This window comes from Lutra lutra, chromosome 9 (assembly GCF_902655055.1).
Source record: "Lutra lutra chromosome 9, mLutLut1.2, whole genome shotgun sequence".
Taxonomy (NCBI): domain Eukaryota; kingdom Metazoa; phylum Chordata; class Mammalia; order Carnivora; family Mustelidae; genus Lutra; species Lutra lutra.
The window spans coordinates 21642373-21667796 of NC_062286.1; the positions used below are offsets into that span (position 1 = coordinate 21642373).

The following is a 25424-nucleotide window of genomic DNA, read 5'->3' on the forward strand; positions in this document are numbered from 1 at the left end:
TTTAAATAAACACGTGATTTACTCTTTTTTCCCCTTCCCTCTTGAGAATACATAGGGAGAGAGAATTTTTACTAGAGATATCTGGGAAGCTCCTTGATAAAGGTTGAGATTTGAGCTGGGATCTTGAAGAATGAATGGGGTTTATGTGGAGATGATGGAGGAACCGTGTGAGCAAAGGCACAGGAAGTAAAATACAGGAATCCATAGATTATAGTATAAAGTGTATATATTGGGAGGGAAGGTTGAAGTAGAATGGCCTTCAGAGAAAAGAGTTTACGGTAAAGAGAGCAAGGGCTGAAAGCATTCTCCTGATATTCTTTTGGAGTTAGAGACCAAGGCTAAGAGTCAGCAGCAGAAGCAGGGTTGCTGGCACCAACCTGCAGCTTCAACAGCATGGGTCCCCAGGTCCCATCTTTTCTGCCACTGAAAGTGGAATTCCATAATGCAGTGTCAAGGGGCTGCCGTGGAGAAGGAGCAAAGCTTCTCTGCAATGAAGGCACTTCCCTATCAGTCAGCTCAAAAACAAACCGGGCTTAACCTGAGCTTGTTACAGTACTTGCCTCCTTTGCACTGACAGGGGTTGTGATCCCTCTGCCGCTAATAGTTTGGTTGCCTCCGGGTTGTTTCCTCTTCTGTACAGGAAGGAAACTGAACTGCTTGATACCTTTCTTCTTAAGATACAATAAATTCCCTATACCCAGAGGCAGAAAGCTGTTCCCAGATATCTGGCCAACAGACCACAGTGCCAGGGGTTTTGTTCTAGGTAGGCACTAAATTAATCTCCACTCCCTTGGTTGGAGCTGGCTGCATATTTTTCTCGCTTTCCTGAGGTCATCTCACTACTTCCCCCCAACTTGACTGTACTCCCATACACTATGGTTTGCCTGTTTCTCATTGCTGGGGTCTGTCTTTGGTTCAGAGACAATATTGCGGTCCCTATGAGTCTGCAGTATCCCCCAAGAGAAACTGTAATAAGAGGAGATAAAACAATACATTACTTGGGTTTTAACACCTCCTATATAGAGATTTGAAATAAAGCAGCTAGACATGTTTAATAAGCCAACAGTGTGACAGTATCATAAAGGACCAAAATCATGACGTGTAAAGAATGGTTAAAGTAACTGAAGATATTTAATCTAGAGAAGAAAAGACTTGGAAAACACATGATAGCTATTTTTAAATATACGTAAAAGGGCAATCACAGGGGAAAATGACTAGATTTCCTAATACCCATGGTGAAATTATATAGAAGTATACTCTTTGACTTGATATAAAGGAAGGTTTTTTAAAACATGACTGCCTAGGAGTGTTCAAGTAGGGTCAGATGACCAGTGATTGGGAATATCTCATAAGCAGGAGCAAGTAAGATCTGAGCCACTGTTCTACTGTCAGGGTGTTTGTGGTGTTCCTCAGTTAAAGAAGTACTATAAGCAGCTTCGGTCCAATAAATTACTGTCACCCCTCCTGGGCCTGTGTGTTGGTTACTCTCAAGAGGAAGTTGAGAAGGCAGCAATACTGGATCCTAGAATACAGTCACACAGGAGCCTTCATGCGGATACCCTTTGCAGTTCTCCAAACACCCACTCGTGCGTGGTCTCAAAAACACCCAGTACCTTTACTTAGCTTTACCCACTTCACAACATGCTCAATATGAGCAATTTGACTTCCAAGCCTAGGTCAGGCCTGAGTATTACTCATGAGCCATAGTTTTAGGCTGAGGAGCCTTGAGAGTTTGTGGAGGGATAGCCCCCCTGCCCGCAGGGGGCTGTGATGACAGAAGTCTGTGGAAGGAGAGGTATCTAAGGAGTCCTGGCAAGGCAGGTCTAAAGGTCCAGGTCTGGCAGCATCACTATCCATGAAGCCCCCAGTTCCTATGGCTCTGTGCATGGGGAGGGGGGCGTTTGTTCCTGGCAGACTTCATTCCAAAGGCCCTGTGTGGACCACGACTAGGGACCGGGCAGAAGGCGATGGCTGGTTGGAGGGAAGCCAGGCCCTTTAATCGGGGAGGACGGCTGGAACATAGCACTGAAGTGGGCTCGACTTTCAAGCTGCATACGGTGGCCCAGTGGTGAGGTGAGTCCACGGACGAAATGGATCCGAACCAGCCCGGACTGTCCCCCAGATACCAGCCATCCATAGGAGTCCAGGTTTGGGCTGAAGCGGACCTGGGAAGAGAAGAGAAAACAAGAGAGATGTTCGCAACTGGTGCTTTAGGGTGAGTCCTAGCTATAAAGGGAGCAGGGGGAGTGGAGGGATGGGGTGACAATCTGAAAGGACAGGACCATGATGGAGTGAGAGAGGTAAGAAGGAGTTGGTCTATCACACTCTGGAAGACGAGGTTGCCAGAGCTGTCTTCCTTCCTTCCCTCTGCACCTTTTCATCCCCCATGTCCTTGATCGTTAGGTCCAGAGTTGGGAGGAAATGAGTGTGAAGATGAGTGAAGATAAGAGACAAGGTTTTTACCTTGTGAATCGCCTCCAGCTGCAGCCTGTCCAGGCAGAGCTGCGAATGCCCCTCTCCTTCCTGCATGCGCAGCATTGGCTCCCTGTGGAGCAGATCGTGGAAGGAACCCTGGGGAAGAGAAAGCCAGCAGCTTCTTAGTCTTGCATCTTTGCACTGTGGCTCCTTACAATGCCCTCCTGTACCAGGACTAAAGTTTTCTACTTTTAAAAAAAAAAAAATGCCACACCCATTTTCCTGGCCTCAATTTACCAAATCTGTATCTTGAAAGAGCAAGTAGTGATGGTTGACAGTTTCAGCATAAGTTCGAGCTTTGGGTGGGTTGGGGGCCTCAGATGAAGCAGAAGAATGGTCTCGACCTTCACGGCTGTCCTGATATGGCATCAGATCTGCTTTATATATAGGCTAGAAAGGAGACCATGAGATTAGGTCCTAGAATACTGGAGACAGAATAAAAGAGACAATTGATGGGGCGCCTGGGTGGCTCAGTCGGTTAAGCGTCCGACTCTTGATCTCAGCTCAGGTCTTGATCTCAGGGTCGTGAGTTCAAGCCCTGCGTTGGGCTCCACGCTGGGCGTGGAGCCTACTTAAAAAAAAGAGAGAGAGAGAGAAAATTGGTTTTGGGCAGGAAAGACTTAAAGATGGAAGAAAGCAGTATGTTTAAACACATGCACAGATGCACTAGGGTTGGAAGATTCTGTACAACTTTGTACTAAGACTTCCTGGGACAGTAACAGGTCTGGGAGACCTCATCCATATTTGTATCTTACTACTTTACAGTTCTAATTTAGGAGGTCATGTGGATTAGGACCCAACAGATGGTGCTACCATTAAATAGTCATATACGTACGAATCTTCGCTCTACAGGTCGCTTGACATTTATTGGGTTCAGGGCCATATCAGGCAATATGGCCGCAATGAGCTCCCCGGATATATCTCCTGCGGCTATTGTCCCAAGCCAGTCGGATCCTGAAAGACTCTAGTAAGAGACAGATTTCTTTCATTCATTCATGCACTCGTACTGTTTCAGTTCTGTGAACTGGAAACAACAGCACAGTCTGAAGCAGAAGACACACCCACAGAAGCAAAAATGAGTTTATCAGGTGAGGGGCTGGGGTAACTGGGTGAAGGACATTAAGGAGGGCACATAATGTAATGAGCACTGGGTGTTCTATAAGACTGATGAGTCACTTGACCTCTACCTCTGAAACTAATAATACACTATATGCTAATTAACTGAACTTAAACTTCTTAAAAAAGTTTATCATAACTTTTATCTCTCATGATACAGTTACCATACATCTGTCTTCTATCCAAAACTACTGCCTCTTCCTGATCTCCAGTAGCTGAGTAAAGGAATCGTTTTCCTGTGAAAATGAAGAGAGGGGCTCACCCAGACAGTGCCTTTTCGAGGAGCAGTGAAATAGGCCTTGAAACCAAGGTAACCAGCATCAATATAATGAATCCCACAGAGTCCATAACTGTAAGAGGAAGACAAAATAAAACTTTCCTTTTTCCAAGATTGCATTCATTTCCCTTCCCTAATTCCTTCCAGAATTTAGATTACCTCAGTGAAACAACTCTCAACCCTCCTCTCCCCACAACAATCTGGCACACTTTGCACCCAACCCTTAGGGCCTGTCCCTAGAGCTCCTCCTATCTGCATCCTGCCGTACGAGGCATAGCAGTTGTCCTGAGCCACAGTGACACCATTGTAGGGGAGCAGCCAGGCCAGCTCTGTACTCAAGAAGCGCTTGATAGAGTTTATGGGTTCATAAGGTCGTCGAAGGTCCCAGAATTTGATTTTGCGGTCACTCCCCGCAGAGACAAGGAAATGACTGTGGAAAGAGGGGAGAAGAGAGAGAAGATAAAATCGGAGCAAGTCTGGGAGCACCAGCCTTCCCAGGCTTCACCTCCCGCCCCACAGCTCTCCTGTCCTGTACCTGTTAGCTTTGCACCACTGAAGGGTACGCACAGCCTGGTCATGGGCTAGGAAACACTGGAAGGGGTAGAGCTTCAAGGAGCCGTCAGAGAGCCGTATCCGCTGCAGGGGTGAGTTAGTGGGAAGGTTCCAGAAAACCACCATGCCTGAGATAGGGAAAGAAGGTGTAGGTATTAAAGGCAAGTTCTGTCTTCTTTTGCTCTAATGTCTTTGTCTGGGCTTCTAGGACCTCTGCCTTTTACCAGAGACCTCTGCCTTTTATCAGATGTGACCCCCTTATGAAAGGATATAGGGATCGTGATTAGCCAGCCAACATTCCCTCTGTGATTTTTAGCTCCGACTCTCATCAAAAAAATAGCTCAGTCTAGGGCTTGTGGTTGAAAGACTAAGTACACCCAAGAGCCTCTATTCTCTACTAAATACAAACAAAGGGGTTTTTAAAAAAAGCATAAACCCTCTAGGACAAAGGCTGACGAGCTACAGCCCTTGGGCCAAATACAGCCTGCGGCCTGATTTGGTAAATAAAGTCTGACTGGGAAAAGTCACACCCATTCCTTTACCTAATGTATGGCTGCCTTCATTTCTCAATGCCAGAGTTGAGTAGTTCCAACAATGGTCAAACAGCCCACAAGCCATAAAATATTCACTATCTGGACCTTTAGAGAAACGTCTGCCAACTCTGCTCTAAGACAAAGAGAACAGGCAAGGAGCCAAAAGCAACAAGATGTAGAGAAACGGGTGCCTTGGTGGCTTGGTGGGTTAAAGCCTCTGCCTTCGGCTCGGGTCATGGTCTTGGGGTCCTGGGATCGAGCCCCACATCGGGCTCTCTGCACAGTGGGGAGCCTGCTTCCCACTGCCTCTCTGCCTGCTTGTGATCTCGGTCTGTCAAATAAACAAAATATTAAAAAAAAAAAAAAAAGATGTAGAGAAGCAGAAAACAAATGAACAAACAGAAACTAACTCTGCCGACCCCAAACAAGCTGCCCCCTGACAAAGGCTGGCAGAGGAGGAGGGAGTCAACGGCGTAACTCCAATAAAAGACAAATTAAAGAACAGTAAGAATTTTTTTAAAGATTTATTTATTTGAGAGAGAGAGAGAGCAATGAGTTGGGGGGAGAGGGAGAAGCAGACTCCCCGCTAAGCAGGGAGCCCTACATGGGGCTCGATCCCAGGACCCTGAGATCATGACCTAGGCCAAAAGCAAATGCTTAACCAACTGAGCCACCCAGGCGCCCCAAGAGTAAGAATTTAATAAACAATAGCTGGGGAAACTATTTGTAGCTAAAAACTCAGGAATGTAGCACCCATGAAGCTTTCTTGGAAAAGCTTATTGGCGGGGAACTCCAGCTGAGCTGGATCAGTCATGGAGCAACAAGGGCAGACAGGGAGGGGCGGACTGGTGGACGTGCATGATCATTTTAAGGCAGAACTGTAACTCGGGGAATTAAGACAACAAAACAACATCAAGAATGATGTACCCTGATGACGTAAGAATCACCACACCAAAAGAAGCACACGTAAAAGACAGAGAGGGACCATTAGAAGCATGAGAGTGCTCATTTCCTGACCTCCTGAGGCGAGACTACTGATGAGGTCTAACCATGAAATTGTCACCTGTGGAGTCCAACTACCAGAACGCTCTTTATCTATGATCCTTTCTCTCCCCGTTTAAGCCTTAAGAGTATCTTTAAGGAACTAACGTATCTGTGGTGAAGGAATATTTATGGAGAGTGTACCCCATCTCTCAGTTTCAACTCAGTCTTTTTCTTTAAAAAAATTAAAGTGTAATTAAACTTCATGTATTTTCATTTAAAATAGCTTATGTAGGGGCGCCTGGCTGGCTCAGTCGGTGAGGCATACGACTCTTAACCGCAGGGTTGAGAGTTGAAGCCCCACGTTGGCTGTGATTACGTAAAAATAAAATCTTTAATATAGCTTATATAGTATGATCCCATCACTACAGAATTCTCTCTCTCTTGCCATCTGATTTTTTATCTTACACATGCATAAAGAATTCCATGAAATGATGTTCATCTTTTTTTTTTTTTTTTTTTAAGATTTTATTTAAGAGAGAGCGCAAGTGAGCGAGAGCATGAGCTGGGGGTGGGGGGCAGAGGGAGAGGAAGAAGCAGACTCCCCACTGAGCGGGGAGCCCGACGCAGGGCTTGATCCCAGGACCTCCAGATCATGACTGAGCCAAAGGCAGATGCTTAACTGACTGAGCCACCCACGTGCCCCTGTTCATTTGTTCTTTTTTTTTTTTTTTAAAGACTTTATTTATTTGAAAGAGACAGCGAGAGAGGGAACACAAGCAGGGGGAGTGGGAGAGGGAGAAGCAGGCTTCCCGCTGAGCAGGGAGCCTGATGCGGGGCTCGATCCCAGGACCCTGGGATCATGACCTGAGCTGAAGGCAGACGCCCAATGACTGAGCCACCCAGGCGCCCCTGTTCATTTTTCTTAATTATGTTTTTCTGGGTAGAAAAATTCTAGTGATTTTTTTCTTTCTTCTTTGTATTTTTTTACATTGCTTAAACATAATGTCCAGCATTGAACCAAAAAGGAAACCGCCACCAAAAAACAAGCATATATAAAGTTTAAAGAGCAGTAGCCCCTTATGCTCTGTTTTGTTTTTTTTTACCATTGTAGTAGCCAGCAGCCAGGTGGTGGTGGGGCCGGGTGGGCATCCAGGCCAGGCTAAGGCACTGACCGCACTCAGAGGGGTCCGAAGCTTGCATAGACCCCACCTGGAGGGTTGCCACACATTGCACCTACAAGGACAGAAGAGCCGGGACCAGACTTAGGGATACTTACCACTTGCAACAAAGTCTCAAATCAGTGTTTAATCCCGTCCGGGGTAGAGGCAGAAGGAGACTCACTGTGGAACCAGAAAGGGAGGCTCAAGAAGATGGGAGCCTTGGCTAAGGTAGCAGGTTCCTCACTCACCTTATAGATGGCGGGCTTCATTGCATCTGCGAGGGAAGAAGAGCGGTAACTGATGCTCTGGGAACAGAGGACTGACGTCCTTACCTGCCTTGCTCGGAGATCAGCACCCCTGATCTGAGAATGACCTTCCCTGGCCGCCACCTCTGCAGCACACTGATCCATCTACCTCTACCTGCCCCCATCTTCCTTCCCCCTCTGTTGTGTGTGTGTATGTCCTTCCCCCATCAGAATAGCTAATTGCTCCACTGCGCTCTGTCCCCACCCTCTCTCAGCTCTTCCAGAACTTTGCTCATTTGGTTATCTTTCCTTCCTCCCATTCTGAATGATTCACTTTCTCTCTCCCTACTGGGTCATTCTCATATTCAGATGTAAACATGCACTATAGTCCTCCAACTGAATGAAACAAACACACAAACCAAACCCCTCCTTTACCCCTGATTCACCTCAAGCACCGCCCTCCAACTATGAGTTCTTCACGGCCAATCTACTTGCGAGAACTGTCCACGCGCTGTCTTCACTTCTGTCTTCACTTCCTCACTGCCTATTCCTTCCTCAGCCCGTTCCCCCGCCAGACCACCAAATATGGGATTTCTCAGGGCTCAAGCCTGGTGCCCTCTTTGCTAAATACTCAGTACAGTTGAAAAGCAAATTTGACAAAGAGGAGGTGCCTTTTGCTAACCCCTTCCTCTTCCAACTCATCTTCAGCTCTACATTCTCTCCCTCTGTTCCCAACAAAGAGACCGGTGCTCATGTGTGCGAGGCAGTGAGGACAGGAGAGGTCAAGCACAGGATTCGGGGAAGGGGAAGAGTGTGGCAGGGGAGATCAGCCTTAGCAGCTCTTTACACAGCCAATCAGCTGTGGCAGCAGGAGGGGAGAGCCTGAGAGCACAGAGTAGGGAAACAGGGGGAAAAGGGGAATGGGCTGGAAGAGCCCAGTGATTAGAAGGCAGGAGACAGTACCCCTTGCAGGTTGCTAGAGAGAGCAAGGCTGAGGACAAGAGGTGTGAAGTCAGAGTGGGTGGGGTGCTGAGTGAGGCTGTGTCCAGAGGTTAGGCCAGGAGGACTTTCAAGAGAGACCAGACAGGGCCTGCTACAGCACCACGACCCCCTGCCTGCTGTGCTACTCACCTGGGGGCTGCTGAGCCAGCAGGGCCTCTGGATGGGGGAGACTGAACAGCAGCACCTTCCCATCGGAGCAGGCAAGAGCCAAGAGGCCCAACCTGGGCAGGAGAGGAGCCTAGAGGGGGAGACCAGATCTGTGCTAAGGCTTGCCACCATCAGGACCTCTTAGAAAACTTTTGAGGTTTTGGTCCCTGCAAATAACATGGATTTTCTGGGAAAACTCCATCCTCCACTGTCAACCCTGGGAACTCATAGGGCCTCTCTGTTCTGCCTGTGAGTCCTAGGGTACCCTATAACCAACAGGGACGTACCTTCCGAGGGGTGCCTGGAAGTTCCCATGCTCCACTGGGGCAGAACTTGAGGTCCCAGATGCAGCCATGGTCACAAGCAATCCCATAGACAAAGTGAGCCCTGTTGCCAGGACTGAGGAAAGAAAGCAATGGCAGAGAATGGGCAGGGAGAAGGGGCCTAGGGCCACCAGAGCCTGTGTTCCACCCCATCTCAACCCAATCCAGGCCCCGGGGCTCCCATGCCTAGCCCCAATCCAGGTCTCCCGACTCCTCCCCAGTTCTCCTGGTCAGGTTCTCTCCTCCTCAACCACCCTCCCATGGCAGCGTCCCAGCCCCACCTCACCAGCTTTCTTGCTGCAAGGTCCCAAGGCCCCAGACTTGGAGCAGCCCAGGACCCGAGTGAAGCTGGCTCAGTGGGTGTGTCTCATTCATGTCAGGGCTGGAGAAAAGGGCCACATACTGCGAAGCTGCTGCCCCCTCTGGCACTGGACACCAGTCCAGAGCCCAGAGGGGTCCCCCTGTGAAGAAGGACACATCCCAGCGCTCTGGGTGTGCTGTGATCGAGCTAAATCTAGAGAAAAGTCAAAGATGGGATGAAGAAAGGAATTAACAAAAGGTAACAAGGACTTCTGTAGGTGAGTGGGTAAATCAACATCCAAACAATGGAATATTATCTGGCACTAAAAAGCAAGCTATCAAACCATGGAAAGGCATGGAGGAAGCTTAAATGCATATCACTAAGTGAAAGCAGCCCACCTGAAGAGGCTATACACCGCATGATCCCAACTAGGGGGCATTCTGGAAAAGGCAAAACTATAGACACATCAAAAGATCCATGACAGCGACAGGTCAGAGGGGAGAGCAGGAGGAGTGGTTAGAGCACAGAGGATTTTTAGGGCAGTGAAACTACTCTGTATGACACCATAATGACGGGGACAGGTCATTACACATCTGTCCAAACCCACAGAAAGTACAACACCGACAGCAACCCCTAATGTAACCCACGGACTCCAAGTGGTGACGGGTCAGTGCAGGCTCATCAGCTGTAACACATGTGCCCTCTAGTGGGGGAGGCTGGTAAGGGAGGGGGGCAGCTGTGCATGAAGAAGTGGCATGGGGGACAGGGGACATGGGAGATTTCTGCACCCACCCTCTCAGTTTTGCTGTGAATCTAAAACTGCTCCAAAAAAATTAAGTCTTTTAAAAAAAGAAAAGGTAATGAGGACAGAATGGGAGCTCCAGCTGGCGCAGATATGAACTGGCTTAGGCAAGGGCCAGAGTCTCAAGAAAGGTCTACAGGTGAGAACAGTGCTTGGCCACCATCTGTACCTTCCTCCTTTCCTTCCAAAGCCTGTCCAGCTCTAGTTTCCCCTTCAAAGATAATAGGCTGTGCGTTCTGGTTTACCACAGCGTTCTCCCCAGGGCCGGTCTGTCTGGGTCTCTCTGTGTAGATGTGACCTGTAAACTGGCCCTCCATCCCCCTCGCTCCCCTCAGTCTGGCCAGCAGTGACGAGCACTGCAGATCAGGGCGGGCTGACCAGATCCAGCCAGATCCAACTCCTCCCTTGGAACCCCCTGGAATAGCATCAGGAGGAAAACAGGGCCAATCTGTCATCCCTCTCCATATTCCTTTTTCCTGCTTCTATCCTCTAGAATCACAGAGAGACACGCAATCTTCACCTGTTTATTCGGTAGAGTGTGCCGTCCTCTGGAAGTCCTTCACGCTGGACAGAAAACAGTGGAGACTTCTCCTCCTGGGGCAGGTAGGGAGCCGCCTCACTGGGGGCGGGGAGGGAACAGCGTGAGTTTGGAAGTTTCACCTACCCCAGGATTCCCTGCCACCCTCCTGTATCCAGGGGTGTCACCCCCTCCCAGCTTCAGAATGTCTCTTTAACTTACAGCTCAGATAACAAGTGCCACTTCCAGGCCAGCGGAATCCATTCTGCAAACTCCCAGTATGAATGCTTCTGTTCTCGGCTAGAGGAACAGAAGCAGCATCAATGGAAGAGGAGAGAAATCCTAGAGCAGCGCTGTCCAGTAAACCTTTCTACAATGATGGAAGTGATCCATCATCTGTACTGACAGAGACACCAGCCACTAGCTGCAAGTAGCTACTGGGCACTTGAAAGGTGGCTAGTGCAACTGAGAACCTGGACCTTTAATTTTAATTATGTGTAGATCACATTTAAATAGCCGTACACAGCTAGTGGCTACTATGTTGGACAGCACTGCTCTGGAGCTCTTTGCCTTTGGAGCAGTGCCTTTTAGTTACGAATGTCTTCAGTGTCCTGCCCTGTGAGTGCCTTCCCTCTTTCCCTTGGCCCCACTTCTAGATGCCTCCACCACCCTCTCATCCCCAGCCCCCATCAAATCTCACAGGTCCTTGGTGAGATGGAGGCACTTCCAAACAGGGGCCATGATGTGATTTGGTAAGCCATTGGGAGCCATTCCCCGGCAGTGTGGCTTCTGCTTCTGAGGAGCAAATGGGAAAAAAGGAGAATTTTATAAAGAAAGTCCCCAGAAGGCAGCTTTTCCCGTTTTACTTTTCTTGGCACTGTTTCCTCTCTAGCCTGACTTATCAGTAACTTAAAAGACTGATGTCTCTGCCATTACAGTGACTTCTCCACCTTCTGCTCCCGCTCCTCCATCAAAACTGCAAAGCCTGTTACGTATTTTCTGTTCACCCTCCTCAGCTTCTCCATGGCATGTGGTTCAGAGGACTCCCATTTGCTTCCTGAAACCCCTGCCCCATGGGATAGCGTCTCCTTAGTCTTCCTGCCTCTCTGATATTCCCCCACAGGCACTCCCCTCCTCCAACAGGTTTGTGTGATGAAGGTATTTCCCAGAGTCTGTCTTCTCGACTCTCTATACGTATACTCTGTGGACTCTCATTCCATGCCCACGGCTTTGACTACCATCATTAGGCCTGACATCTTAGTAAATGTAAACTTTACCCAGTTCAGCTTTTCTACATTCTAGACTTTTACAGTGTGGTGCCAACCCATGTTATAGAGCCTAAGGCAAAAGGAAAATCAGTAAATACAGTTCCTGTCTTTATTTAAAACTTTGGTATTTTGTTCATCATAAATTTGTTACATTACTTTTTAAAAGATTTTATTTATATAAATATACTATAAAAATAAAGTGCATGAGGGGCACCTAGGTTGCTCAGTGGGTTAAGCCTCTGCTTTCGGCTCAGGTCATGATCCCGGGGTCCTGGGATTGAGCCCCACATCGGGCTCTCTGCTTGGCAGGGAGCCTGCTTCCCCCCTCTCTCTCTGCCTGTCTCTCTGCCTACTTGTGATCTCTGTTAAATAAATAAACAAAATCTTAAAAAAATAAAAAAACATAAAGTGCATGAGACAAAGAACACAAGCAGAGGGAGGGGAAAGGGAAACGGAGAAGCAGATTCCCCACTGAGCAATAAGCCCAACAAGGGCTCGATCCTAAGACCCAGGATCATGACCCAAGCCCAAGGCAGATGCTTAACTGACTGAGCTACCCAGAGGCCCTGCATTACTTTTATATGTTAAAATGATTTAACAAATTATTTTGTAAAAATCTGCTGCATCAAAATATTTATCTTGATTTCTGAGGGGTTGGGTACTCCCTTAAATGTTGTACTTGAAATAAGGAAGGCACTGGTCTCATGCACATGACTGGCAACCAGACATCTCCAGTAGGACGGCTCATGGCACACATGCACCTCCAACTCAGTGTGTCAGAAAATGAGCCCATCACCTCCCCTGCTCACCCTCACTCTTCCCCCGCTCCCACCATTCCTCTGTCCCAAAGTCCGGCACTTAAGAGCACCATCTAGACTAGAAACTCCTACTCCTTCCTTTTCAGAAACTGCCAAGTGCTGCTAATACTCTTACATGTCTCTTGCACCTATCCCCCACCTTTGCTTGCTCTGCAGCCTGATCCAGGAGCTATCACCACGTGGCTAACTGAAGCGGTCTTCTGATGTCCGCTGCAGGCTGACCTACCGTCCTACCTGATCACGTTATTTTTCTACTTAAAAACTTCTGATGCTCAGAGTTTCTGTGATGATGAAAACGTTTTGGAAACGGGTAACAGTGATGGCTGCACAACGCCAGGAATGGGCTAATGCCACTCAGTTGTACTTTTTTTTGGGTGGGGGGAGCAGTGGGAGAGGGGAGAGAATCTCAAGCAGGCTCCACGCCTAGCACAGAGCCTGACTCGGGGCTCCATCTCACGACCCTGAGATCTTGACCTGAGCCCAAATCAGGAGTTGGATGCTTAATGGACTGAGCCACCCATATGCCCCAAAAATAATTTACATGTTTAAGTGGCAAATTTTATGTTATGTATATTTTACCACAATTCAACAAACATACAAACACCCGTGTTAGCTCCTACAAGTCTTTGTCCTTCCATCCTCTCAAGTTCGATCTCCCCACTGCCTCCCCCTTTCCCCCAGCCTTCTGCTGGTCCCGCAGGGCACTGCTATACCTTTGGGAACTTGCTAAGAGCTCTCAACAGCTCTGCCTGCTCTGATGCCCTGTCCCAGGAATTCCCGGGAAAACCAATCTCTCCTATTTGCCTTTTAAGACCTAGCCCAGCCCTGTTCACTGCTCTGTGAAGCCCCAGCAATTCACTGCCTCCTTGACACACCAGAAGCCTCTGGTTCCCTCCTGGTGAAGCCCTCCTCCCACGGTGGACTCCGCCAGGCAGGAGGAGGCTGTCTTAGTCACATGTGTCCCCTAGTGCTGTGCAGGTGCCCGTATCTGAAGGGGTGACCTCATGCGCTTGCCCCCCAGCCCCTGCCCGCTCAACTGTTTCCTCCTTTACTTATTCTGGCCATCAGTTACTAGGCCAAAGCTTTCCACTGGGGCACCCTGCAGACCTTCCTAACAGTCCCCGTCTCCCCATTCACTTCTTGTTCATTCAGCTTACCCCTGACGTGGATCCTCGCGGGGTGCTTTGAGGCACCACAGGCTCGGGTTCAGAGGAGCTCTCGCTTGGGGCCTCGCTTTCCTCTCCATCTTCAGCCTCAACCTGGAGAACAAAGTCTTCGTCCCGTGCAGTGTCATCCTCTTGTTCTCCACCTTGACAGGCTGCCTGCTGCCGGTTTTTCTTCGGTTTGGCGGGGCTGCTCACCTTGGGGCTCTCAGGACAGGACACTGGAGCAGGCAGGGCCGTTGAGAGCTCTTCGGCCAATTCCTGAAGGTACAGAAGTGCCCTGCGGGACAGGGAGGGGTCAGAGCCATACTCACACTTAATTGAGAGCCCACTTTTCCAGACACTTAGCCGATTATCTCAGTGGACCTGCCCAGTGACCCTGGGAAGCAGCTATTCGTTTCCTCTCCCCCCGTTTGATAAAGAACCAGAAATCTAGGGAAGTTAAGGGACTTGGCCAAGAGAGGACTCAGATCACGTATGTGGAATCTGAATCCAGGTCTGGCAAGTCCAAGGCACTTGCACTCTACCGCAGTCAGAGATCAGTGAGAGACCAGAGAAGAATCGAAGGGCACAGAGACTGATAGACACTGTGGGGGAAAATTACAATGAAGGCCTGGAGGAAACTGGAAAACGTGACAGGATACAAGGCAGGGAAAGCCATTTCCTAGACAAACTCAGCAACAGATAAAAAATTGTTGTGGTAAGAGCTAGAAGATGGCTCAAGTCCCCAGAACCCAGGTGCTACCCGCACTTACCTGACAACTCATCACAGCCTCTCAGCTCTCCGACACCTGCCCCCACCAACCCTTCACCCCGACCGCCCTCCACCCAAGCTGTGCCCCACAATCCTTACACTTGGGCAGCCCTTCGGCGGGGTCGTTCCCCAGGAGGGGTCTCAAAGTCCTCAGGGGGCCTCTTTGGAGGTGGAGACTCTGGCTGATCTAGGTCTTTGGACAACTTCAGCAGTAGCAGCTCTGCCTTGGACCTTCGACCTCGTTTCTTAGGCATGGGGGTGGATAGAGGGTTGGATTGATCTAAGAGACCAGGAACCAGAGGGGCTGATGGAGGATTAGGCTGTTGGGGCCTTTTAGGGCCTTTCCGTGTGCTACCACCTCTCTTCCGGCCAGGCTTTGAGGCCCTAGGCTTTGAGACCTTTGACATCTCTGAAGAAAGATCTGTAGAGAAGAATATGGGTCTGTGAGATGGGACCAGAGCTCAAACCTCTTTGGAATAGATTACACCATACCCAGGTTGGTAGGATCCTGTGAGCTCACCCTGCTCTCTTTCATCTTAAGCTAAGCACGGGGAGATAAAAAGAGGAAAGGACAAGGTACATACCTTGCTGTTCAAGTCTGGAGAGGCTTTCTTGCTCTGCAGGGAGCCTCCTCTCACCAAGAGAGTCCTCAAATCCAGGCAAAGGCGCAGGCAAAGACATCTCTCTGGAAGCCTCAGCACTAGTTGTTTCGGAAGAGGCCTTGACATCAAGCTGATTTAGCACCTCTTGTCCAGGAGAGTCTACCACAGTCATGCTCCCCACGGGGCCGGCCTCCCCCAGGGCAACACAGCCGACCCCGCAGGTATCCATCAGCACCCCCTACAATGGCTGCCCCTGCAGAGACATACACATGAGTAGAAGGCAAAAGCTATTTGCACTAGCTCAGATTTTTCCTCCTTTCCTGTCTTTTCTCCTCCCACCCCACCCACTGTCCACCCCGCAGCCAGAAACCCAAGCTCCCTGATCACTCATTCATTTAACAATTACTAAGCATCTTCTATCCATTCTAGGAACTGGTCAATATGACAATAAGCAAAACAGACAAGGTCCCTACCCTCATGGAACTTACACACTAACGGAGCTAGCACTGAACAGATAGTAAGAAAGCTCCCATTTGGGGCGCCTGGGTGGCTCAGTGGGTCAAAGCCTCTGCCTTTGGCTCAGGTCATGATCTCAGGGTCCTGAGATCGAGCCCCGCATCAGGGTCCTGAGATCGAGCCCCGCATCAGGCTCCCTGCTCGGCAGGGAGCCTGCTTTCCCCTCTCTCTCTCTGTCTGCCTCTCTGCCTAACTTGTGATCTTTGTCTGTCAAATAAATAAATAAAATCTTAAAAAAAAAAAAGAAAGAAAGCTACCATTTATTTATTAAATGCTTACTATGTGCCAAGCACTGTATTTTTCAGCCTTATTTATTTATTTTTAAAAGATTTAATTTATTGGGGCGCCTGGGTGGCTCAGTGGGTTAAAGCCTCTGCCTTCAGCTCAGGTCGTGATCCCAGGGTCCTGGGATCGAGCCCCACATCGGGCTCTCTGCTCAGCAGGGAGCCTGCTTCCTCCTCTCTCTCTGCCTGCCTCTCTGCATACTTGTGATCTCTGTCTGTCAAATAAATAAATAAAATCTTAAAAAAAAAAAAGATTTAATTTATTTATTTGGCAGAGGGAGAGACAGCGAGAGAGGGAACACAAGCAGGGGGAGTGGGAGAGGGAGAAGCAGGCTTCCTGCTGAGCAGGGAGCCTGATGTGAGGCTCGACCCCAGGACCCTGGGATCATGACCTGAGCCGAAGGCAGACACTTAACCAACTGAGCCACCCAGGTGCCTCTTTTTTCACCCAGTTTAATTTAAAGCTCTGAAGTTTTTTCATAAGGATAATGCAGTGAATGAACAATTATTCAACTTCTTTCCCTAAAACCCAATGAAATGAATCACCTCCTTCCCTTTAAAAAATAAAAACAAAAGAGTGAAAAAAATCTTCCTAAACTCCCTAAACCTCCTAGGAACAGACTACAAAGAATAACTACCAAGGGGTGTCTGGCTGATGGACACCGGGGAGGGTATGTGTTACAGTGAGCTCTGTGTGTTGTGTAAGACTGATGAATCACAGACCTGTACCCCTGAAACAAATAATACATTATATGGTAATAATAAATAAGTAAAAGAATAGCTGCTGATAAATACATAAAATTTAGACCAAATTGAAGGAGGATGCCTAGAGCTAACATCCACCTTTGTGAATACTAGTCAAGAAACAGATTTATATAACAATAAGTAAAAGTTCTTTAGCGCTCTGCCATTAATCTTTTACCTGAAGAGGGGAGGCAGATGGCTATGAGATAATTAAGGAACATCCTACCACATTAAGAGACCTTTCCCACATTGAAGAATGGATTAAAAAACTGTTAAAAAGAGACAGAGAGAGAGAGAGAGGACTCACACATGCACCAGAGCAGGGGAGGGACAGGAGAGGGAGAGTCTCAAGCAGACTCCCGCTGAGCGCAGAGCCTGATCCCAGGACCCTGAGCTCATGACCTCAGCCAAAACCATGAGTCAGTCGCTTAACTGAGTCACCCAAGCGCCCCTCTTCATTTTTTTTCCCCCAAACCCAGAAAATCACTTGTGCAATCATGGCAAAAGTATACTGATAAGAGATTAAAAAAAACATTGCACCCCAGACCAAAAAGCTGAGCAACACAGAACTACAAGGTTTTTTGGCCAGAATAACCTGCCCACGACAAAGAAGGAGAAATAGCTCAAATCACAGAAGAGAAACCCCCATGGGTCTATATATGCCTTAAAGGATGTTTAACAGAGAGGCGCCTGGGTGGCTCAGTTATTAAACGTCTGCCTTTGGCTCAGGTCATGATCCCAGGGTCCTGGGATTGAGCGCCGCATCAGGCTCCCTGCTCAGCAGGAAGCCTGTTTCTCCTTCTCCCATTCCCTCTGTTTGTCTTCCCTCTCTTGCTCTGTCTCTTCCTGTCAAATAAATAAACAAAATCTTAAAAAAAAAAAGGATGTTTAATAGAACCAAAAGCAGTATACTACATTGCTTCTAAAATGCCTAGCAGGCCACTGGAACCATAAGGAGTTGTTTTAAAGGCTACAGAGTAAGAAACTGAAAACAAAAGAAACACAAAGAAAAGAAAAAATGTACAAGATGACTTAAGATATGACTATAACAATAACCAAAGATCAATTCATCCATTAAAAAAAAAGAATAAAGGGGCGCCTGGGTGGCTCGGTGGGTTAAGCCGCTGCCTTCGGCTCAGGTCATGATCTCAGGGTCCTGGGATCGAGCCCCGCATCGGGCTCTCTGCTCAGCGGGGAGCCTGCTTCCTCCTCTCTCTCTGCCTGCCTCTCTGCCTGCTTGTGATCTCTCTGTCAAATAAATAATGAATAAAATCTTTAAAAAAAAAAAAAAGAATAAAGATTTGGATTTGGATTGATTTAAAAGCCAAACTATATGCTTTGAAAGAGATATCTAAAACAAAGGAACTCAAAGAGCTGGAAGTCAAAAGATATAAAAATATAAGGCAAATGTAGGCACAAAGAAAACAGGAGTTTTGTTGGTAATAGCAAAGTTAAATTCGGGGAAAAAGTATTAAAAGGGACAAAAAGGGAATACTTTATAATAATAAATAAAACTTCAACTTGTATAAAAGATAAGTATCATGAAATGTTAGACATCAAATGACATATCATCAAAACAAAGCAAAATCTTCAGGAAATACAAGAACTACTTCTTTTAACCCCTGACAGATCAAATAGATAAGGACAGAAGAAGACATGAATGAAATGGTTATCTGACCCCTCTACTGGTCAAGGTTTAGCTGCATGGAACAGAATCCTCTCTAGCCAGTTCAGCTGTAAGGGATTTATTGGAGGGTATTACATGGTTCACATCAGTGGTTCCTAAAGTGTGGTCTGGGCAGCATCAGCACCGCTGTCCCAGACCTCCTGAATCAGAAACTCTGGGATGGGGCCAGCACTTTGTATCTTCACAAAGCCCTGCAGACTTTTTGGATGCACATGCAAGCTTGAGAACCACCTGCACAGGGTCACTGGGAGGGCTGGGGGGGGCATTGTACAGTTTAGGAACAAATGCTTGTCAAAATGGGAAGTCGCCTGGCAGCTGCCGGTTCAAGAACCACAGGACCTCCCCAATGCCACGATGAGGAGGCAGCACCTGTGAATCAAGAAGCCTCTGCCACAGCTGATGGCTCCATGAACTGCCTCTGCAGTGATCAGAAAGTGACCCGACTCCACAGGGAAAACCTTTCTCTGGCTCCCAAGTCCAGAATCATACCCTTGCCACAGTCTGAACCAGAAAAATGTATGGCCTCCTGGCCTGCCTCTCCCCTGTCTAAACTCGGGTCCAAATTTGAGTTCTTCAAGAACATATGTGATTAGCGAGACCTAAATCATATTCAAAATCTTGGATAGAAAAAAATTCCAGGAATTGAAATTTCTAGCTTTCCAGGCTCTCCAGTAGAGGCTTCTCCTTCTGTCACATCCCACTGACCCCACGGTAGAAAGTGGGATCAGTGTCTTGTCAGTTCCTCTCCGATGCCACTGGTAGACTAGCAGTCCTCGCTATCCTCTAAAAACTGTTCCTTTGAAGCTCCTAACATTCAGCTAAACCACTGCTACTCACTCGCTGTAATATACTGGACCTTGGGGCGCCTGGGTGGCTCAGTGGGTTAAAGCCTCTGCCTTCAGCTCAGGTCATGATCTCAGGGTCCTGGGATCAAGCCCCGCATCGGGCTCTCTGCTCAGCGGGGAGCCTGCTTCCCTCTCTCTCTCTCTCTCTCTCTCTCTCTCTCTCTGCCTATCTCTCTGCCTACTTGTGATCTCTGTCAAATAAATAAAATCTTAAAAAAAATATATACTGGACCTTGTTGTCTCAAAAAACCTTTTAACCTCCTAAATCACAAAGCCATCCCACTATCTGATCGCAACCTTCCGTTATTACAGCTAGACTGCTCAACTGCTATCACTATATCTATTCTTCAACCGTATCAAGCAGCCGTCATTGATCTCTCCAATTTCCCATGTTGGCCACATCCTATCCAGCTTAGATTCCTTTATTTTAATCAGACTTTTGCCGATAGTACAAACTTCCTTTCTTGTCTTTTTGTTCCACAGGACTGGCAAAATTTAAATTCTGGATGAACCAATCATCCTTTTACTCTACGTGTGTATCTAAGCTGCCAGCGGGCTAGCAATCACACTTTCTCTCTTGTCAGCCCCCACATTACCTCTCCCCCAACATCTGATCCCCTGGTTCTCAGCAGATGATTTTACCTCTGATTTCCAAAACAAAACCCAAAGCCATTATGTGGGACATACTTCGATGTCTGATCAAGTAGTCCAACACGACCTGCATCTGAACACCTCATCTACTTTCTAAGCCAAATTTCCACTTGTGTTCTGGCTCTATTCCCCCACTCCCTAAGGACACTGGAATTGGTTAACCTTTTTTTTTTTTTTTTTTTTTTTTAAACTGGTTGTTTCCCAACTGCATTTAAATGTCTCTAATTCTCAGGCGCCTGGGTGGCTCAGTTGGTTGGGCAACTGCCTTCGGCTCAGGCCATGATCTGGAGTCCCGGGATCGAGTCCCGCATCCGGCTCCCAGCTCCACAGGGAGTCTGTGCTTCTCCCTCTGACCTTCTCCCCTCTCACACACTCTCACTATCTCTTTCTCAAATAAATAAATGGAATTAAAATAAATAAATAAAAATAAATGTCTCTAATTCTCATCTTAACATATATACAACAATCCTTTAAGCCATATCCCCCCCCACCCACCACACCCCACAGTCAAACTTTTAAAGAGCTGTCGGCCTTGGTGTTTTAATTACCCTGCTTCATTTTGACTAGGATATTGCCCTCCAACTCATCACTGAGGCTAAAGTCATCAATAACTGCTGGGTCAATTAATGCAATGGACACTTCTCAGTCTTGTTTAACCTGATCTCTCAGCAGCACAGACACTACTGACGGTAACTTTCTTGGAACATTCTCTTGAGAGGCAGTTCAACTGCAGCAAAGTTTCAGATTTTTACAAATTTTCCTCAATCTTTTACAGCTGTCTCACTCATACCTATTCAGCAGCCTCTTTCTTTCTTTGCAAATGTACCTCTTTTTTCTTTCCAAAGCATTTAACTTGGTTTGCTTTCTTTTTTAGAATTGTTTTTATAAAACTTTTAGTTGACACAAAATACCTGTAAATACATGTAGGATGTAAAGAATAACAATGAAGTACCAATTTATCTGCCATGTTTCAACCACTTTTTTTTTTTTAAGGATTTTATTTATTTGACAGAGAGACGGGGAGAGAGGGAACACAAGCAGGGGGAGTGTGAGAGGGAGGAGTCAGCTTCCCCCTGAGCAGGGAACCTGATGTGGGGCTCCATCCCAAGATTCTGGGATCATGACCTGAGCCAAAGGCAGATACCCAACGACTGAGCCACCCAGGTGCCCCTCAACTTAGTTTTAATAGCAGTAACTCTTTCATACTCAAATTTCTTTAAAATTCAAACATATATCACAATTATATAAATATGATAACAAATTAACTGACATTAAAAAATGTTGAGAACCATCACAATGATTCTTGGCAAGCATTCAACTCAGTCAGTGGGAACAGAATGACCAGGCCTATAGGAGAAGCACCTATATATAGGCTTCAAGGATACAGTGTGCCATGGGCATCGGTCCCTACACTCTACAGAGGAATGTCAGTTAACACAGAACTAGTTAAACAGGTTATCACTTAAGAGAATTTCTAGGTAGGCCTAAAAGATTTTCCACATCAGTACACACATACACACACACACACATCATTCTTCTGGAGAACACTATCCAGTGTTTCACAGAATTATAGTTGTACTCATTTTACCACACCCTTGCCAATCTTTAATTTTTGCCAATCTAATGCATGAAAGAATTCTTCCCTATTGTATTTATTTGCATTGTTCTCATAATGATTGAAGTTAGCAACTTCTTTTTATCTGTTGGATATACAGATATCCAATTGTGTATATATATATATATATATACACACACACACACACACACATATATATGTGTATATATGTATACATATCCATATATACATACACATATATACATGTGTATATATACATATATGTATATGCTCCCCCTGCTTGTGCTTGCTTGCTCTAATGAATAAATCTTAAAAAAAATTTAAAAAGCTACATTTAAGATTCAAACTAGAGAAAGTATTGGAAGAAAATAAGATAGGATATGTTTATATTAGCAGGGTAGGAAATGGCCTTTTTAAGACAGTAATATGGATACACACACACACACACACACACACAACATGCACATATTTTAAAGATTTGAGAGAGAGTGCATGCACACACAAGCACGAGGGAGAGAAGGAGAGAGAATCTCAAGCAGACTTCTCACCCAGTAAGGAGCCCCACACGGGGTTTAATCTCACAACATTCAGCTCAAAAACTGAGCTGAAACCAAAAGTCAGTCACTTAACTGACTCTGCAACCCCCAGGCACCTGGAATGTATCACAAACAAATAAAATCTTTTAAAAAATTATTTTAAAAAAAAAGATTTTATTTCTTTGTGTGAGAGAGAGCACGTGCATAGGTGTAAGCAGGAGGAGCAGCAGGCAGAGAAGCAGGCTCCCAGCTGTGCAAGGAACCCAATGTGGGACTAGATCCCAGGACCCTGGGATCATGACCTGAGCCAAAGGCAGAGGCTTAACTGACTGAGCCACCCAGGGACCCACTTTTTTTTTTAATTTTTATTTATTTCTTTGTCAGAGAGAGAGAGAGAGAGAGAGGACATCTATATTTTTTTTACGAATTGCCTATACATAGAATTTGCCCATACCTCTACAGGACGAATCAATCTTTTATTAATCTGTGAGTTGTTATTTATGTTACAAATACTTTGTTTCTGCTTTTTAAAGAAGATTTATTATTTTGGGGGGGGGAGGGGCAGATAAAGAGGGAGAGAGAGAATCGCAAGCTGACTCTTCACTGAGCTTGGAGTCAAAGCTGGGGCTCCATCCAGACCCTGAGACCATTACCTGAGCTGAAATCGAGAGTCAGGCGCTGAACTGACTGAGCCACCCAGGCGCCCCACTTTGTTTCTTCTTTTAAAAAAAAACTTTGTTTATAATGTTTCTTGTTAAACTTCAGTTATATTTTTCTGAGTTAAATTTCTCAGTCTTGGGGCGCCTGGATGGCTCAGTGGGTTAAGCCTCTGCCTTCCGCTCAGGTCATGATCTCAGAGTTCTGGGATCGAGTCCCACATCCGGCTCTCTGCTCCTTGGGGAGCCTGCTTCCTCCTCTCTCTCTCTCTGCCTGCCTCTCTGCCTACTTGTGATCTCTGTCTGTCAAATAAATAAATAAAATCTAGAAAGAAAAAAGAAAAAAAATTTTCTCAGTCTTTTCCTTTATAAGTTGTTTTGCGTCTTAAAAAGGCCATTTCCTACCCTGCCAATATAAACATATCCTATTTTATTTTCTTCTAATACTTTCTCTAGTTTGAATCTTAAATGTAGCTTTTTTTTTTTTTTTTAAAGATTTATTCATTAGAGAGAGCGAGCAAGCACAAGCAGGGGGAGCAGCAGCCAGAGGGAGAAACAGGCTCCCCACTGAGCAGGGAGCCCAACATGGGACTCAATCCCAGGATTCTGGGATTATGACCTGCGCCAAAGGCAGACGCTAAACTGACTGAGCCACCCAGGTGCCTTAAATGTAGCTCTTCAGTCCATGTGGAATTCTCTTATGATAAGAAACATGGGTATTTACTTACTTCATATCTATTTCAATTGAAAGTTTCATAAGAATCTTGCCTGATTCACTACTGAATCCAGAACCTGGTACATGGTAAGCGCAATAATTAAACTTTGTTGATTTAATGACTAACTCCTCAAGCTGCAAAAAATTCCTCTAAGGATTCACTCCTGTAGAAGACAGCACCAGGGTATGGTGGTTAATTTCCATTTATGATTTCACAACACAAATTCTAAACACAAGTAAAGGAAGGGATGTTTAATTGGTGCTACAGCTTATAGAAGTTTACATTTGCACCTCAACTTGTTTGGAATACTGCCTCAAGGGTGCCAGGATTTCCCCAGTCAAGGAAAATAACCAGTTAACACGGTTCCTTAAGTATGGAATTACTTTAAACACATTTGTCTAATACACTGTTTCCCAAAGTGTTCCGATGGCGCAGCTGGTGGTATGCAAGACGATTTTAGAGATACAAAAATGTACGATTTTAACTGTGTTTATTTTAACTTGTATGAAAAACTAGCCCGTGGGGGCGCCTGGGTAGCCCAGCCTGTAAGCCTCCCACTCTTGATTTCTGTTCCGGTCGTGATCTCAGGGCCGTGAGACCGAGCTCTGGAATCCGGCTCCCCGCTGGGCTTGCAGCCAGCTTAAGATTCCCTTCCCCGGCGCCCCTCCCCCCGGCGCCCCTCCGCGCGCGCGCTCGCTCTCAAAAAAAAAACAAAAAACTCCACAGTCCTTGAAACCCACGGTTTCATATGTCTTGCTCAGATTGAGACTAAAGCAATTAAACTTGAAAAACAGTTTAAAGAAAACTATTAAGAAAATAATAGTATATTAGATAAGACGGGATGGCAAAAAGTAACCAAGGAAGAGGAATGGCTGAAGTTTGTTTAACAATATGCCGCTAGGTCGAAGAGGCTTCGCCAAACACACTACACCTCTCTAACAAAGTGAGTTACCACGGGTGGGGCCGAAGTCACCTCATCCGCCTTCCCCAGCGGACAGCCTACTTGCCGCGGGATAAAAGCACCAGAAGGGAAACATAACTGGCCCTTGGCTGCGCCAATGGGGTTGGAGCGCGCCGGGCACAACCCCGGGGTTAGAAGAGCCTCATGGAGGAAGAGGCTGGGACACAGCACGGTGAGACTAATCCGCTACCACTCTAGGAGTGATCGCCTGCCCCTTCTTCAGTCATGGATGTGGGGACAGCCTCCACCACTAGCCTGCGCTGAGAGCGAGCCCTGAGTTTCCTGAGGCTCAGAACTACTATAGCTTCGCTGAGTCCGACGGATGCAATGTAAGCAGCGCCGCGGCCGGGACACAAGATGCCGTGCTACCGCACCGCGTCGGGGAAGAAGGCAAGAGCCGTAATTAGCAGGGCTGAGGGATGTCCGGTTGCAATACAGAAAAGGAGGTGGGGTGTGTTTGAGTTTCTGTAGCAGCGCCGGGGCTGGAGGTCGCGATGCTATGCAGAGAAGGAACAGCGGAGTCGGGAGTTGGTTCCCAATATCTTAGTGCTATGGAAAAAGGAGGAGGAGGAGTAATCGTGGGGCCCCCGCACACCCCGTTGCGGTACACTTACCCTCACCAAAGTCCTTCCGGAAGTCCAAGTTCGAAGATGGCGCCGCCTGTCTGGTCGCGGTTTTATGACGAAATCTGGTAGCTACTCTTTATTGACCCCTCCCCCCACCCCCCGGCCTCCAATGCACAAGGTAAACACGTGAGCTTGGTGGGGAGTTTATGCCCGAAGACGTTTTCTCAGACTATGTATTCCATAATGCAGTGCGGCGACAATCCCGCGCCCTTTCGGAGCGGGCGAGGCTCCTGGGCTTAAGCCGCGCGGGGGACGCTGCGTGGCCTTCTGGGAATTGCAGTGTCAAGAAAGGAAGATTGACGCCTGCGCGATGAGGGTCGTCGCGCCCCGCGGGTTCCCACGGGCCCTGTACGCGAGCCTCGAGCGTACTGCGCGCCCAGGCCTCGCCGCCGCTCCCGAGCGCTGAAGGCTGCCTGTCAAGACTACCTGCCGTGTGGCAGGCAGGGCCAGGCTGGAGCGACAGTAACTACCCCGGCGCCGTCCGAACTGAGGGCACAGACTGAGAGGAAGCCTCGGCAGGCTGCTGGAGGATCCTCCGCCCCGGGCAGCCGCTCAGGAAGACAAGGATGGGAGCTACAAAAACACAA

At 47.3% G+C, this 25424-nt stretch overlaps 1 protein-coding gene across 2 annotated transcripts; it reads right to left on the bottom strand.

The window, feature by feature from the left end:
• Positions 1 to 1107: 1107 nt before the first annotated feature.
• On the bottom strand, positions 1108 to 25095 carry GTF3C2 (general transcription factor IIIC subunit 2). Of its 2 annotated transcripts, none has more exons than XM_047744791.1 (19): positions 24826 to 25095; positions 15022 to 15292; positions 14537 to 14858; positions 13678 to 13963; positions 11135 to 11229; positions 10657 to 10734; positions 10438 to 10536; positions 9101 to 9328; positions 8779 to 8890; positions 8474 to 8582; positions 7346 to 7371; positions 7041 to 7170; positions 4404 to 4548; positions 4137 to 4298; positions 3854 to 3941; positions 3311 to 3439; positions 2713 to 2865; positions 2464 to 2571; positions 1108 to 2165 (listed from the first exon to the last, which is right to left on the bottom strand). In XM_047744791.1, exons 2-19 carry the CDS (start codon positions 15266 to 15268, stop codon positions 1947 to 1949), a joined length of 2736 nt encoding a protein of 911 aa, XP_047600747.1. In that variant the 5' UTR covers positions 15269 to 15292; positions 24826 to 25095; the 3' UTR covers positions 1108 to 1946. The 2 variants fall into 2 exon arrangements, with proteins under 2 accessions (XP_047600747.1, XP_047600748.1); XM_047744792.1 differs by lacking the exon at positions 24826 to 25095 and adding an exon at positions 21891 to 21936.
• Between the last annotated feature and the right edge of the window lie 329 nt (positions 25096 to 25424).

Coding starts and splice junctions, on each gene's coding strand:
- GTF3C2 (XM_047744791.1), bottom strand. CDS start 15,268: ATGGATACCTGCGGGGTCGGCTGTGTTGCCCTGGGGGAGGCCGGCCCC. Junction 13,964..14,536: donor CGCCGAAGGGCTGCCCAAGT/GTAAGGATTGTG, acceptor CCTGTCCCGCAG/GGCACTTCTGTACCTTCAGG. Junction 9,329..10,437: donor ACACTCTACCGAATAAACAG/GTGAAGATTGCG, acceptor ACTTTTCTCTAG/ATTTAGCTCGATCACAGCAC.